This window comes from Ovis aries, chromosome 12 (genome assembly GCF_016772045.2).
Source record: "Ovis aries strain OAR_USU_Benz2616 breed Rambouillet chromosome 12, ARS-UI_Ramb_v3.0, whole genome shotgun sequence".
In the NCBI taxonomy this organism is placed as follows: Eukaryota; Metazoa; Chordata; class Mammalia; order Artiodactyla; family Bovidae; genus Ovis; species Ovis aries.
In genome coordinates this window covers 79,391,246-79,405,544 of record NC_056065.1, presented here as the reverse complement: position 1 = coordinate 79,405,544, position 14,299 = coordinate 79,391,246, and the positions used below count along the sequence as shown (strand labels likewise).

The window sequence follows — 14,299 nt, the reverse complement described above, 5'->3', positions numbered from 1 at the left end:
AAAGTAATAAACTCCTCACTGACTCTTTAGGATATACTGTTTGGGTCATGAACGCTAGTTGAAAAAAAAAAAGCAAAACAAACAAAAACTTTTTCTAAGGGTCCATATAAAATGTGAAATACTTTTGTTTCTGAGACAGAGGCGTGTAAGAGCTACTGTGGTTTGTAATAATGCTGCCTCTGTTAAGAATGCAATCTTTCAGAACTCTTACACTAAGACTTCCCTTTGATGTTTGGATATTTGCCTCATTCACTCTTGGCTTAAAACTTGTACTAAAGCTCTAAGCCTGGCTGGACAGATGAGCTCAACCAGGCTGCTTCAAGCAATGCTTGCCGATAACTGTTTGCCGACTGGATTACAATCAGCCCCAATTTGTCAATCACCAAATCACACTCTCTATATACCACATACTTTTCTTCTTATTAATCTTAGCCTCCAAAGCTTCATTCACATTCAAGGCCCACTCGTTGTAAGATTCTGCTCGAAGCTTCAGCGCATTCATCATGGGGTAGAGGTCATCCAGAGTGTATCTGTACCTGGAAACAGAAGAGCAGGCTGGCTTTGAGATACATGGGCCTGAAGGTAATGAGATGCCAACATCACAAAGCCTAGATTAAACATCCAGTGCTTTCCACAGGGAGAAAAGTCATTCTTCCTACTCACCTCAGTTTATATTTATAAGGAGGACAGGAACATAATTCCTTTACGTGATGCAGGCAAACAAGCAGGCCAGGTCTACAGCAGCAGGAGATGGCAGACATGAAGCATGTGGTTTTGCATTTCACACACTGACGCTCATCATCTGGCAACAGTTCAAAATCCATTCTTTCTGAATCAATTACTCCCTAAAATAAAGTGTACTTTAGAGATCGCCAAAGGATAATACCACCCACTAGCTTCCAAGAAAAACACGCAATAGTTGAGCTTTAAAAAAACCAGAGAGAACCTTACCAAAACACAGACTGCATGATTAAAAATGTGTGGACCCAGTAAATGTGGGCAAGTTAACCTGTTTCACTCATCTGGAACAATCTCTTCTGGACAAGGTAGGCCCTTATGTTTGGCTATATTGATCTGAATATGAGAACAGCTATTCACAGGCTTATAAAACTACTGAGATTAGCTGCTGCTTCTACTCAAAATTGGCCTTGCCCAAATTTTGGGGTATATATAAGAGCAAAGAAATGTAAATACATTCTACTGCAGAGGAAATGCTATATAGGACTTCAGAGAATCCATAAAAATAACAAATATAAATAAAAGGAAAGAAGATAGGGCAAGCAGAGAAGACTATCACGCAGGAACTGCAGATGGGAAGCTACTGAGTGGCCTGCGTGGCTCCTGGAAAAGGCTCGCCAATCTGTGACGCAGAGACTGAAGGCAGAACGAAGCATCTCGTAACCAAGCGTCAAGAAAGATGAGCTCTCGAGCCAGTACGTGCCTACTGTGACGTGCACCACCTGACAAGCCCGTCTAGGATGTATCTTTCGTTCTGGAAAAACTGAACTCGCACCACTTTTTCTCCTTACCTGGAACCGTCTCCAACCTAAACCTGAGAATGCAGAGTCTGGCCAACTCATGTTTATAAACCAGCCCGCTCCTTTGTTCTACTCTTTCATTCTGTATTTCAACCTCTGGACTATTTCACATCCTGCTCATCAGAAGTTAGGGAAAAACCTAATAAATGAATTTTGGTTCTAACCTGAAACTGATTCTTAAAAAGGACTTTGTTAAGGAGATGTCTTAAAATTTTTTTTAAAGTAAGATTAAGGATCAACTCTATGAATTTTGGTTGAGAATAAATCATATTAGTCCACTCAGTTTTAATTTGTAAATTTTCCACATCTGGAAAAAAAATTATGAGTTCTCCAAGTTGCAAAAACAAGCTACCACTATTGATGGAAGACCTTGGTAAGACACTTAAACCCTCTGGGCACTGTTTCCAGAATGGTACAGTATCAGGGGAAGGTGAGCAAGCGGTTGTTGATTCACAGTAGGGCTCCAGGGAGCCAACATGCTAAAGAGGCACACTGAAAAATAAATCCATATGACTATTTGAGGAGACGACTGTCTCCAAAGAATCTACAAAAAAGCTCTAAGAACTATTAAGTTCGGGAAGCGGTCAGGATAGAGCATTTGAAAGTCAATTTGTATTTTAAAATACCAGCAATAAAAGACTGTGAAAAACTCTGAAGTATTATTTATAGTGCCAAAAACAAGAAGTACCTAATTACAGACCCAAGAAAATGCGTGTAAAACCTGTGTGCGGTAATCCACAAAACATGGAATGAAAGAAACCAAGAAGACCTCAGTGGGGACCTTCCCTGGTGGTCCAGTGGACAAGACTCCCCACTTTCACTGCAAGGGGCACAGGGATGATTCCTGGTCAGGGAAATACGATCCCAAATGCCCAGCCTTTCTAGCATAGCCAGGAAAAGGAGACCTAACTAAACGAGGGGATATACTATGTCCAAAGATTAGAAGACTCAGTGTTGTTACAAGATCAATTCTCCCCCAAACTATCCATGAATTTAATGCAGATCCAATCTAAATGCCAACAAGCATTTTGGTAGAATCAGTAGGCTGATTCTCTACACTTTATATGGAAAAGCAAAGGGGCTGAAACAGGCAAAACAATTTTTAAAAGGAGCAAAAGTTGGAGGATTCAAATTACTTCAAGACATTAGAAAATTACAGTAATCAAGACCTTAAGGCATCAGCAAGAGGATAAAGGCACAAGCTAACAGACCAGAACAGAGTACAGGAGCGGCTCACACGCATCGATTCTCAACCAAGGTGCCAGGACAGCCGATGGGAAAAGAGTCGGGCATCTTCAAGAAATGGTGCCGGAACACTTAGACAGTCATATGCAAAAACAATGACCTCAACCACAACTTGTCGTAAACAAAAACCACTTAAGAGGATTACAGACTTAAATGTAAAACCTAAAACTAGCAATTCTAGATGTCTACACACTAGGAAGCGCTTGTGACTCAGGTTAGGGGACAATTTCTTAGGAAGGACACACCAAAAGAGACTCATTAAAATCTAACAACAACAACAAAATATGGGAAACTGAATTTCATCAAAAGGAAAAGCTTCTGCTCTCTGGAAGACCCCACTAAGAAAGTGGGAAGACAAACCAGTAACTGCAAGGAAATACTTGCGGACACTTAGCTGGTCAGAATAAAGTGGAGTGTCTCAACAAGCCTGTAGAAAGGGGCGCAGCAAGACAGAGCGAGCAGACGCTGCACCGAAGGGACACACGCACAGGCAGCGAGCGTGACACAGCGCCTGCACCATCGGCCGCTGGAGAGACGGAGATTAGAGCACGGTGAAGCAGTACTACACACCCGTCAGAACGGTCCTGAGTGTGAGGACTGTACTGAGTGACCCCCAGTGACATTCAGATGGGAGTTTCAGAAACCTTACCAACTTGCGGACAGTTTCCCTGAGCACCTTCTCGTCCTCAATCATGATGGCCATGTCTTTCTGAACAGTTGAGGCCACGACGACGTCTAGGACATCCGCCTTGGAAGCCATCTTGCAGATCATCTCGTCGTGGGAGAACACGCAGTAGCGGTGGAGCAGGCGGTAATGCTCCACGCACTGTCGGCCTAAGGGCAGCTGCGCCAAAAGGGGAAGACACGTGACGTGCGGAAGGGGACACCTGCCTGTCTCCAAAGACCCCTGTATTACCAAACGAACAAATATCACATCTCGGGTTATCACCCGTATTATACATCACCCCTACAACTAGACTCAAAGAAGCCTCGGACCTTTTAAAATCTTTGCATCTCAAAGATCTGGCTATTAGGGACCTTAATTGTAACAGGGTTTTAAAACCCAAAGTATTCCTGAGGCATTACTGTCTACAACAATGTAGAATTTAATCAGAAATATGAATCTTCACATTTCCTGAAGCAACTGTGTGAAACTGGTGTGGTTAACCTACTTCAGGAACAAAAATGCTCTAAAAACTATTATTACTGTACAGAAAATAATTAGAGGTGTAGGAAGTAGCACTGTTTTTATTAAAAAGCACTGAAACAAGGTTACAATTTATTAGCTTTAACACCACACCCACTTAAAACTAGACAGCTCTTTTTAAGTAAATGAAAAGTATTAATACTAATATAAAAATGCAATTTACAACCATCTAAAATCAAGTATCATTAAAAATTACTGTGTTTGGAAAATTTAAGTCAATGTACAGTCTTCAGATTGGAAATGTTTGTTGTTAGTTTGTAATGAGATATGAGCTTCAAGCAAAACATAACTCAACAGACTCTTCACCAGGTCCTGGGTTCACACTGCGGGCTAGTGCCTTCTCCTGCTGGAAGGTGCTCGACTGGCAGACCTGCCGTCTCAGCAGCAACTGGTTTAAGCAACTAGAAAGTCTATACCACTTCTGCAGGAAAACCAGTACATGTCAAAAGGCTCACTAGGTCATAATTACACACCCAATCAACAGTGCAGAAGTTAACGGCCTCAGCAAAATTGAAACCTTGATTGAAACCGCTGTGGTAGGCTCTTGGAAACGTGATCACAAACTCCCCAGCACACTGATTAGTTCGGTAAACCTAAGGAGACAAAAATTGGAGATTTTCAGTGACATTTCTCATGAAAGACACTCTGGACACAGAGTATCAGACCCAGAAAGGGCAGGCAAACAAGTGTGGTGGGTATTGCCTAGAGATACTTGTTTCTGCCACAAGATGGAGTGGTTACTCAGACTTCCAGGTGTGTAAGTATCTCAAGAGAAAACAGCTTACACAACAACCTGGCTATATCCAGGATCAGGACACACCCTTCTAAATAGTATCATAAATGAAAGAGGATCTCCTACCACCCAGTAAAGAAATTCCACTCTATTTCAAGGCTCTCGTTCCACACAGAACTCTTCCTGATTTGGGCCTCAAACTTAAACCCCTCCAATTCCTCTTTTCCAACTGCTCTCACCCAAAAGACACCCACACTGTTCTAGGCACACAATCCTCATGCTGAACCAATTATTATGTAATAATAACATCAGGGGCTTCCCAGGTGGCACAGTGGTAAAAAAAAAATCTGCCTGCCAATGCAGGAGACACAGGAGAGAGATGCGTTCGATCTCTGGGTGGGGAAGATCCCCTGGAGTAGGAAATGGCAACCCACTCCAGTAACCTGCCTGGGAAATCCCACAGACAGAGGAGCCTGGTGGGCTGCAGTCCACGGGGTCGCAGAGATGGGCGTGACTGTGCCCGCACACACGCGCCTCCACCAGCAGTTCTCCAAAACGCACTTCCCAGACCAAGAGCACCGTCGACTGGCCGCTTGTTGGAGTGCAAGCTCTCCAGTGCCAGCCAGGCAGGCCACGAGGCCGAGCAGCCCCTGGCTGAGGCCCAGCCCTGTGCTGCAGCATGCGCTCAGGGCTCCAACAGGCAAAGTGTGAGGACCACTAACCCCCACACAGTCCCGTCACCAGGACTGCCTCCTCCCTCCCCAACTCTGTGCCACACACACCACACTTCTTCAGGGCCCCACACCTGGGCTTAAATACCCTCATGAGCCCTTTCCAGTTCTCCAGAGTTGACACCATTGTCAAACCACACCATCCTTCCATTGTCTGTGTAAACACTATGTCTTTTCTCTTAGACTGTGGGCCCTAAAATGCACAGTGTCATCCATCTGCCTCTCTAGATCCAGAGTCTAGCCCCATATGGGTTACTCAGCTATTAAAGGACTGGGCTGGAGGTCTCTTCTAAAGCCAGCTACCAGCTCGTCCCAGTGCTTAAAATTCCTTCACAGTCAAGTCAGCCTGCAATGCACGAGACCTGGGTTCGATCCCTGGGTCGGGAAGATCCCCTGGAGAAGGAAATGACAACCCACTCCAGTATTCTTGCCTGGAGAATTCCACGGACAGAGGAGCCTGGTGGGCTATAGTCCATGGGGTCACAGAGAGTCAGACATAACTGAGTGACTAACTTTTGCTTTTTTTTTTTTGCAAAGCAAATCAGAAAGGTCCATCAATGTGGGGTGGGAAATCAATACGGAAAATGCCAACAATGAGGTGATGGTGGTGTTTTGATGGCTACTGGTCCCTATTTTCTAAGGTTTGGCCCATGAATATTCGAAGGTCCTTTAAAGAGAAGTCCTCTCCATCTGCCCCACTTCCTGGCTTGTGAATCCAAAAGCACGAAATGGAGACCTTGAGATCAAGAATTCCTCTTAACACTGTAAATGTATCATCTACACTCGCTTGAGCTAACTAAGTTGGATTCTCCAACTTTATACATTTCAATCTGGCCTGCCAAAATGTCTTCCGAGTTTCCACTGAAAGGAAGTCAGTAAACAAAAGTGTCACTTTGTACAGAAACCTCAGAGGAAAAAGCATACAGGACCTTTCAGTCTAGAGTGGGAGCCCTGAAATCCAAGCTCAAGACCTTGAAATGAATTTTCTATTTTTGTTGTTGTTGTTCTTTGAATTTTCTCTTAAACTAAGCTTAACTGGGGGGGCGGGGGGGGGGGGTGGCGCGGGTGGGTAGTGTTTAAGATCCACCCGGAAGTCACCGTTTCAGTTCACCATTCAAAACCAGGGCCGGGCATATTCAATACTTTCTAAAGTAGGAATGGCCTATGAAGGCGTCACACCCACAAGTTTAGATCTAATTTATGACAGAACCCAGCCAGTTCCATAGTGAAAGCGAAAGTCGCTCAGTCACGTCCGACTCTTTGTGACCCCATGGACAGTCCACGGAGTTCTCTAGGCCAGAATCCTGGACGGGGTAGCCTTTCCCTTCTCCAGGGGATCCTCCCAACCCAGGGATCGAACCCAGGTCTCCCGCACTGCAGGCAGATTCTTTACCAGCTGAGCCACCAGGGAAGCCCAGGAATCCTGGAGCGGGCAGTAACACAGCAACTAACTGACACCAACAAGACTCATTTCCTGAGGTTTTCGTTTTGCTGCTTTGAAGAACTAAAGCTACAAACTGAGTGACAGTGTGGAAGGCAGGGATGGCGCCGGCCGCAGCCGAGGAACACACTGTGCACTGAACGCTGGGGAGGGGGAGGAGGCGGCCCCGCACTCACTGTGGCAAAACGAGGCTGCTCGGCAAGCTGGTCAGCAGCTGTACCAGACCAGCTTTCTTGATGGTGTTTTGAGGATCCAGTCCCACTGGCTTAATGCAATTTTGTACGAAATTACACCACACAGTTATTTCTACACAACCAAATCAACTGCATAAAGTCTCAGGCAATGGGGAGAAAAAGAAGCGGGGAGTTAAGTCTGGGTGGCAGGAGGATCGACCCAAACATACAGGCACTTCGTGAGTCATCAGGGTGTTGGGGTTCATGATGGTGACAAGCTGGTGGAGAAGGTCGGGCTGGGAGATGAAGAGCTCTGGGGCCAGCTTCTTCATCACAGTCTCCAGCTGCTCGGCGGCATACCCTGGAACTCCGTACCAGGTCTTTGGCTCACCCCTAAAGCAGTAAAAGCAGAACAATCTCAAAAAACACATGGTATTTCAGCAGCTTCTTACAAATCAACCAGCAAATATCCATGCAAACAAAATGGTTCACCAGTTTCTGTTTTTAAGATCTTGCTTTGTAAGGCAATGTTCAAACTGAAACAATGTCCCCAAGTGTCACCGGAAGTATGACCTGAACATAGCGATGCGCTTTGCCTCTTCAAGTGTAAAGTCTGAATATGGGAGTTCCACCTGAGGCCCCCTCTTTCCTCCCATTTTACCTGACCCTTCAGAAAACACAGGGGTCGCGCATCCTGAGAACATAAGGCATCACGTGAGTAGAGGGCAAGGTGGCGGCCACAGCTGTCCACAGCGGCTAACGAGGGGCAGCAGCCCGAGCCTTGCCTTCCCTTGCCTGCGCTGCTGGAGGAGTCAGACCCAACTCCAGGGAGGCAACCAGCACTTCCACAGAGCTCTCATTCTTCCAAGGCACAGTGGCCTGTTGGCCAATCAATCTGTAACAGCCTATGAGGTGTGGTAAACACCGCCACTTCACAGTTGGAAGTGCCTGCTTGGGGAGCAGGACTGATGCTCTGCCCATAGAGTGCCAACTCCAAGTCCTTGTGTGAGGAGTTATATCCCCTCCCGCCTCCTCCCACCACAGGCACGCGAGGAGGCGGCCCACTCCACCTGACACAGAAGTCGGTCCTCGGCCAGCCCTCAGAAGCAGGTGGCTCCGAGAACCTAGAGCAACCGCGGGCCCTGAGCCCTGTCCCTCATCCAAGGGGGCTGCCAAGGCTGCCACTGCCACCCAACGGGAACAGTGCTCTCTAGACTTCTTGTGAGTAAAGACTTCTCTGAGGGTTAGAGAAAAACTGCCTATCTTCCCACCAAAACCCATGAGCAAGCTCAGGGCTCCGTGGACTTCATATAGATTCTTAAGAGCCTTTGTCTCAGCATGTCAGGCTGCTTGTTCCAACAGCAGTCAACAAAAATCTTAAGGAATAAAAAATTCATTACTCTTCAGACAGAGTTAAAGGGTGTGTCACAGTTAAGAGGTGGGTACGTATTCCAGCCCAGCTGGTGTGCTTTTCACAGGCTCTCTGGACTCCTCACCAGTGCAGGTAGTTAATCGAGTAGCTCCAGTGGTCTTCAATGTGCCAGCAGAAGGAAGAGAAGCACATTCCCACATAGAGCCAAGGGAGCTTCATGCCGCATATGTCAGCAGTGATGTGAGCAAGCACAGACTGCTCCATCACAGGCATGTTGTTCAGATTCCAGCCACTATCAAGATACTCCTAAAAATAAGGAGATAAAAAAAGGATAAAGGTTTAGCTCTAACATGCTAACAATTTGGAACTCCACTGGTTTCAAAAGGCTGGCTGTAAATAGTCCTCAAAATTAAGAGAATGGGGGTGGGGGGGGATTTGGGGGGGGAGAGGAGCAGCCACTGTGCCTACTTCCTGGATGCCCATCGATCACTTCTGCCCAGCTTTTGCGCCTTATGCAAGTGGGTACGCACACGCACACGCACACGCACACACACACGCCTGATCCCAGTGCCTCATGTTTTCTTCAGAAGGAGAAACTAAAATTATAGAATCTGAAGGCAAAGGGAGGCAAGCGATTCTCCCCTATTATCCAGGATTCTCATTTTTCTGTGAATTCCTTCTTCATTAACTGAAACCGACCAGCTCTAAGGGCACCTGCCTCCTCCTCCGAGTCTCGGCGCTCGCAGCTTAGCTCACCTCCTCCTCGGGCGAGAGCTTGACTTTCCCATCTCGGACAGGGAAGCCACTGCCGAACTCCTTTGAGGCAATATCGGCTCCATATTCCACGGTGACATCCTCTTCAATAGTGCTCACTAGTCGCCAAAATTCCTTCTCTACCAGTTCCGTGGGAACCATCTGTAAACAAAACAGCGAGGAACAGAAGAAAGCGGCTTTCCGCAGCTGCTCATGGCCCATGAGCAACCTAAGGATCACAGGGTAGTAGGCTGAGGAAAAACAGTCCCTAACACCCCAAAGGGCTCCCCGGTGGGTCAACGGTAAAGAGTGTGAATGCCGATGCAGGAGACACAGGTTCGATCCCTGGGTCGGGAAGATCCCCTGGAAGAGGAAATGGCAACCCACTCTAGTGCTCTTGCCTGGAGAATCCCGTGGACAGAGGAGCCTTGGGGGGCTACAGTCCATGGGGTTGCAAGAGTTGGACAAGACTTGGCACGCATGCCGTGTCCCAAATGCGCCACAACTGGCCCGTCTGCAGCACAGATGTGAACATTATCTTCTTAAAAACACTCTTATAACCAGAGAGTATGAACTAAAAACCCATGCTCCTCTATCAACAGCCCGGCCACCACCGTAAAGGGGTCAAGGAAGGCAAAATGCGGAGATTTAAGAGCTGGAAGTGTTTTTCTGTTTTCAGAAATCCAAAACACAACCTGGTTGACTACTGTTTAGTAACAACGGTTAGCTGTGTTTGAATGATGCTTTATCTTTTGAGATGCGTCTGATCACATCACTCTGAATCCACGTTCTCACTCTTTGCACCTGACCTGGCAGAGAGTGATGCGGGCAACCTCAAGGTAAAGATAGGCTGCCGTGATTTTGCAGCTGCAAGCTCACATGTAAAGAGCCGCCAGGAATGTAAAAGAATGCTTAAGGTCTGCTGTTCATCTGATATGAGGCCAGAGGCCAGTCTCTAAGTCCTCGTTTCAGTGAAATAAAAAGCCAACCACAGACAGAAGAGGCACCAGAACTGTTTTAGCAAACATATGGAGAAATAATATGTAATACAGGAGGGGTCAAAAGAACTGAAAATTTAAAGGGAATATAACTTGAATTTATTTATAAGCCTGTTAAATAAGGGGCTATTTTAAGTAACAGTTAACATTAGTGATACTAGGAGAAGCAGGTTCACCCATACATTGCTGGGATCGCATAAATGGTACAGCTTGGTGTACCAGATGGGGAGAAGATGGACAAATATTAAGAAAATAATCCAACCAAAGAGATGCATACAATGTTTGCTATAGCACTTTATTACTAGTGAGAAAAAGAAAACACAGCTTAAGTCTCCAAAATTATGGTAGGAGCCCTTTCACCCTGGTGCACTCATTTACTGGACGAAGCGCGCTTATGCTTCCAAGTGAACAGAGGAGGGTTTAAAAGTGTGAAGCTCACAGCGCTAATTCATGACAACATAAGGACACGCAACAGGCCCCCAGGGCACAGCACACTGACTGGCACACAGGGGTCATTCAGCAGACGTGGCGTCTTCTTCAGACTACGTTTGTGAACTGGAAGGACTGCCAGTGTGGGACTTTAATCGGCGTTCTGTCCCTGCTGCTACATCGTTTGTCTCAAAAAGCCTGTCCTTAGAGAAAGCCAATGAAATCTTAAGAGTGCATTTTAAAAGTATTGTGGAATTTTAATACTACTCAACAAATTAAAGGTTTTATTGTGCATGAATTGACTACCAGAGTTAAGAACCAACTCAAATATCCTCAATACACCTTCCCTCAAAGTTATTAGAATCCTAAATCAGAGCAGCATGTATGTACATACGTGGACTGGCATGTTGAAGTAATCAGATTTGAATGCATCTGCCATTTCACCGAAAGTACGGAGAGTATAGTCCCTGGCCGCCTGCTCAAAGCCAAATGCTTCTTGCGGCTTACTGCATTCCTGTCAAAAAACAAAGAGAAAGGAAAAATATTTAAGTATATCCATATTTACTTACAGTTCACATGTATGTGTATATGAGAAATCGTAATTACATGTTTACTAAAATTACTTGTGCAGTGTAATTCTACTTGTCTGGAAAACATTGACAGTGGTTATCTATTGTGAAGTTATCTATATTTTAGGTTGTTCAGTTCCTAAGAGTTTTTGCAAAGAGCATACAATGCTTTTTTTTAAATGAGAAGTTTTAAAGCATAGTTATTAAAGCATTTTTCTGCCTCTTAGCTGACTGCATAGCTGTGCAGTCACTTCCAAGACCTCCTTTCCATTCAGGCCCACCCCAGTTTTTATCATGAGCCTCATTATTATCAACTGCCCAATATAAAACACAAAGGCAAAGAAAACACATTTGAAGGAAACGCTTTACGGCCGCCTCTGCTATCACTTCTGACCTGAGCCAAGCACTTAGGACACCTCCAGTCTCCCTTGGGAACGTCATGGAGCGGCGGGATCAGGCAGAAGGTGTGGTAGCTGTCATCACACCCGTCGCACAGGAGAAGCCGGTCCTCGTCGCTGCCACTGCCACACAAGAGGCAGACGTACAGGTCAACCTGCAGCGTGAAAACAGGCACGAACGCAGGCATGAGCCACAGGAAGGCTCTTGGGAAATTCTAAGAATGTGATGAGTCTGCAGCGTAATCTAGTCTCTTCAATCTGCTGCAGATGAAAACGCTTCCTCCTCTGTGAGGAACGTTTTAAATAAAAATGCTTCACCTTCTGTAAGAGATATTTCACAATACCCATGCACTCCCAACTGTACAGAGTAATTTTCAAGATTTCTCAATTATGTGTTTTAAAGTTACTTGTTAAATATCCAGCTTGTAGTAACTTACAGAAAGATTAAGTCTTCTAGAAGAGTAATATGTTAGGCAATAAATTATTCATCTAACCAAAAACAGAACTTACAAAGGAAAAGTTTAATTTTAGCATGTTAAAAGGAAACTGTTTTAAGTTAATCAAGCATATCAAATTACCCCTTTACATCCTAATTCAAGAGTGATAGTTAAGCAGCTCTCCCAAATACACAAGGACAAAACTACTCAGAAATCACCTACTATAAGTTGAATACCGTTTCCCCCAAATTCACATGTTGAGTCTTGACTCCCAGCACCTCAGAATGCGACTGCATTTGGAGACAGGGTCTTCAAGAGGTCGTTAAAGAGGTCATATTTGTTTTTGTTTAGCTGCACAGGCGTGTGCGACTCTTTTGCAATCCCATGCCTGCCAGGCTCCTCTGTTCATGGGATTTCTCAAGCAAGAACACTGGAGCAGGTTGCTATTTCCTTCTCCAAGGGATCTTCCCAACCTAGGGATCAAACCTGAGTCTCTAGCATTGTACGTGGATTATTTAACGCTGAGCCAGCAGGGAAGCCCCAAAAGGCCCTATGAATGGGCCTTAATCCAATCTGACTGGTGTCCTGATAACAAGGGGAGACTCGCACACAGACACACAGAGCCCAGGACAGAGGCCTCTGGCACAAACCAGGCCTGCAGACACCTTGACCTCAGACCTGCAGCCTCCACCGCTGGGGGAAATCGGGTTCTGCTGCTGAAGCCGCTCAGTCTGTGATACTTCATCACGGCAGCCCAAGCAGGCGTCTTCGCTGTAGCCAACAGAGACCCGGACTGGCTCACAGAACCACTTTTCTGATGGCTGTGTTTTCGTGGTGGGGCAGGGACAGATATTTATGAAGAGAACATTTAACTGCGTAACGTCAAATTCCAAGATCAAAAGTACTGTTGTTAAGCTGCTGCTCCCAGGCGCTCAGAAGGGGGCTGAGGGAGAAGCCTGGCTTTTTCTGTCCCCGAGTGAACAGCCCTGCCAGGCCCTGGCTTCCCGGGGCCCCACACTCCTTCCCCTTTCCTTCCTTGCTGGAGAACACCATCGTGATTTTCTGATCCACCTGCAGCTTACCTGGAGGCAGGTGAGTCACTTAGCAACGACGGCATAGGCCTGAGCTCACCATTATTCAGGGCTAAACGGCATGGCCTCCAGAGACACGGCCGTCCTTGTCCCCAGGAGTGACTGCCATCTTCACGATGCGTCCGTGTTCCCTGTTTACAAGCTGACGATACAAACCACCTCCACAGGTCTCTTCACTGTGAGAGACCCTGAACCAGCAGTCCCAGGCAAGGCATTAAATATTTATAAACTGGGCCATAGAAGAGTTTAAACATGTCAACTCACAGCATTGGTAGTTTTTTTAGCTCGACTCTTGGGTTTTTCCTTCTCACTTTCTGTAACATACTCTTTCTTTTCAACAGGTTCTTGCTTGATGCTGCTTTTCACGTCTTTGTCTGTAAGAGGCAGTCCAGGTTAGCACTGTCTCTGCTCTGCTTCTTCAGCTTTCTCCCTCCTCACCACCTCCTCCCGAAGCACACCCTGAATGGATGTCCCGCTGCTCTCACCGCAGCGGCGGCAGGGGCCCCCCGAGCGACCATGCTCAAGGGCTCTGTGCTCATCGCTTTAGGGTCAAGTGCAAACTCTCCCATCATTCAAACTCTAAGATACGAGCACTTCTGGAGATGCTGCTCAAGCCTGTATGCTTCTAACGTGGGAGGTGAAGATACGGTCTTAAGGCTAAGACACCACACATGCAGACAGTGAGCTCCTCTTGCTCTTGCCTGTGAGACTGACAGCTCACCACCAGAGCCCCCTCCACACTGCAGACTGCCCTTCCATGGTCTGAGGCTGCTAACCTAACTTTCTCGTTTCAAAGATGCAGACTTTTTAAAAACACGAGCTATTAGCTAATGGGCTATCCTGTGGCAGGTACTGTACTAAAGCACTACTGTATCTATCACATAATGCTCTGCATCAAATTTGTTTCAAAGACAAGAAAACTGGCATTCACGGAAGATAAGAAACATCTCCAAGGCCATACAACCAGTTAGTGGTTGAGCCAGGATCAGACTCAGATCTACGTTTTTAAAATCCCATCTGTTTTCTGTTACCTTGTGCTGCCTTTACACTAACACACCAACCACTAAGAAAAGTCCACTTTAATAACGTCTTCATTACTAAGTGCCTCCCTGTCTAGAACTTCTCTCAAGAGAGCACCAAACCTGCCTTTCTGTGACTGACATCACGCAATGGCCAGGCAGGCA

General features: G+C 46.1%; 1 protein-coding gene across 5 annotated transcripts in view; it reads right to left on the bottom strand.

Moving 5' to 3' along the window:
- The window catches only part of KDM5B (lysine demethylase 5B), a 69,097-nt gene that overhangs the window by 16,923 nt on the left and 37,875 nt on the right, over nt 1-14,299 (bottom strand). For 4 of the 5 annotated variants that reach the window (XM_015099415.4, XM_027976023.3, XM_060396791.1 and 1 more), the window contains exons 7-16: nt 13,380-13,489; nt 11,584-11,742; nt 11,015-11,134; nt 9,197-9,355; nt 8,565-8,746; nt 7,299-7,461; nt 4,464-4,583; nt 3,433-3,627; nt 664-845; nt 412-536 (exon numbers count right to left, since the gene is read on the bottom strand). In XM_015099415.4, coding sequence (XP_014954901.2) covers nt 412-536; nt 664-845; nt 3,433-3,627; nt 4,464-4,583; nt 7,299-7,461; nt 8,565-8,746; nt 9,197-9,355; nt 11,015-11,134; nt 11,584-11,742; nt 13,380-13,489 — 1,515 coding nt within the window. Of the gene's footprint in view, nt 1-411; nt 537-663; nt 846-3,432; nt 3,628-4,463; nt 4,584-7,298; nt 7,462-8,564; nt 8,747-9,196; nt 9,356-11,014; nt 11,135-11,583; nt 11,743-12,260; nt 13,258-13,379; nt 13,490-14,299 lie in introns of those variants that run through there. The other variant, XM_027976024.3, reaches the window with a different exon arrangement.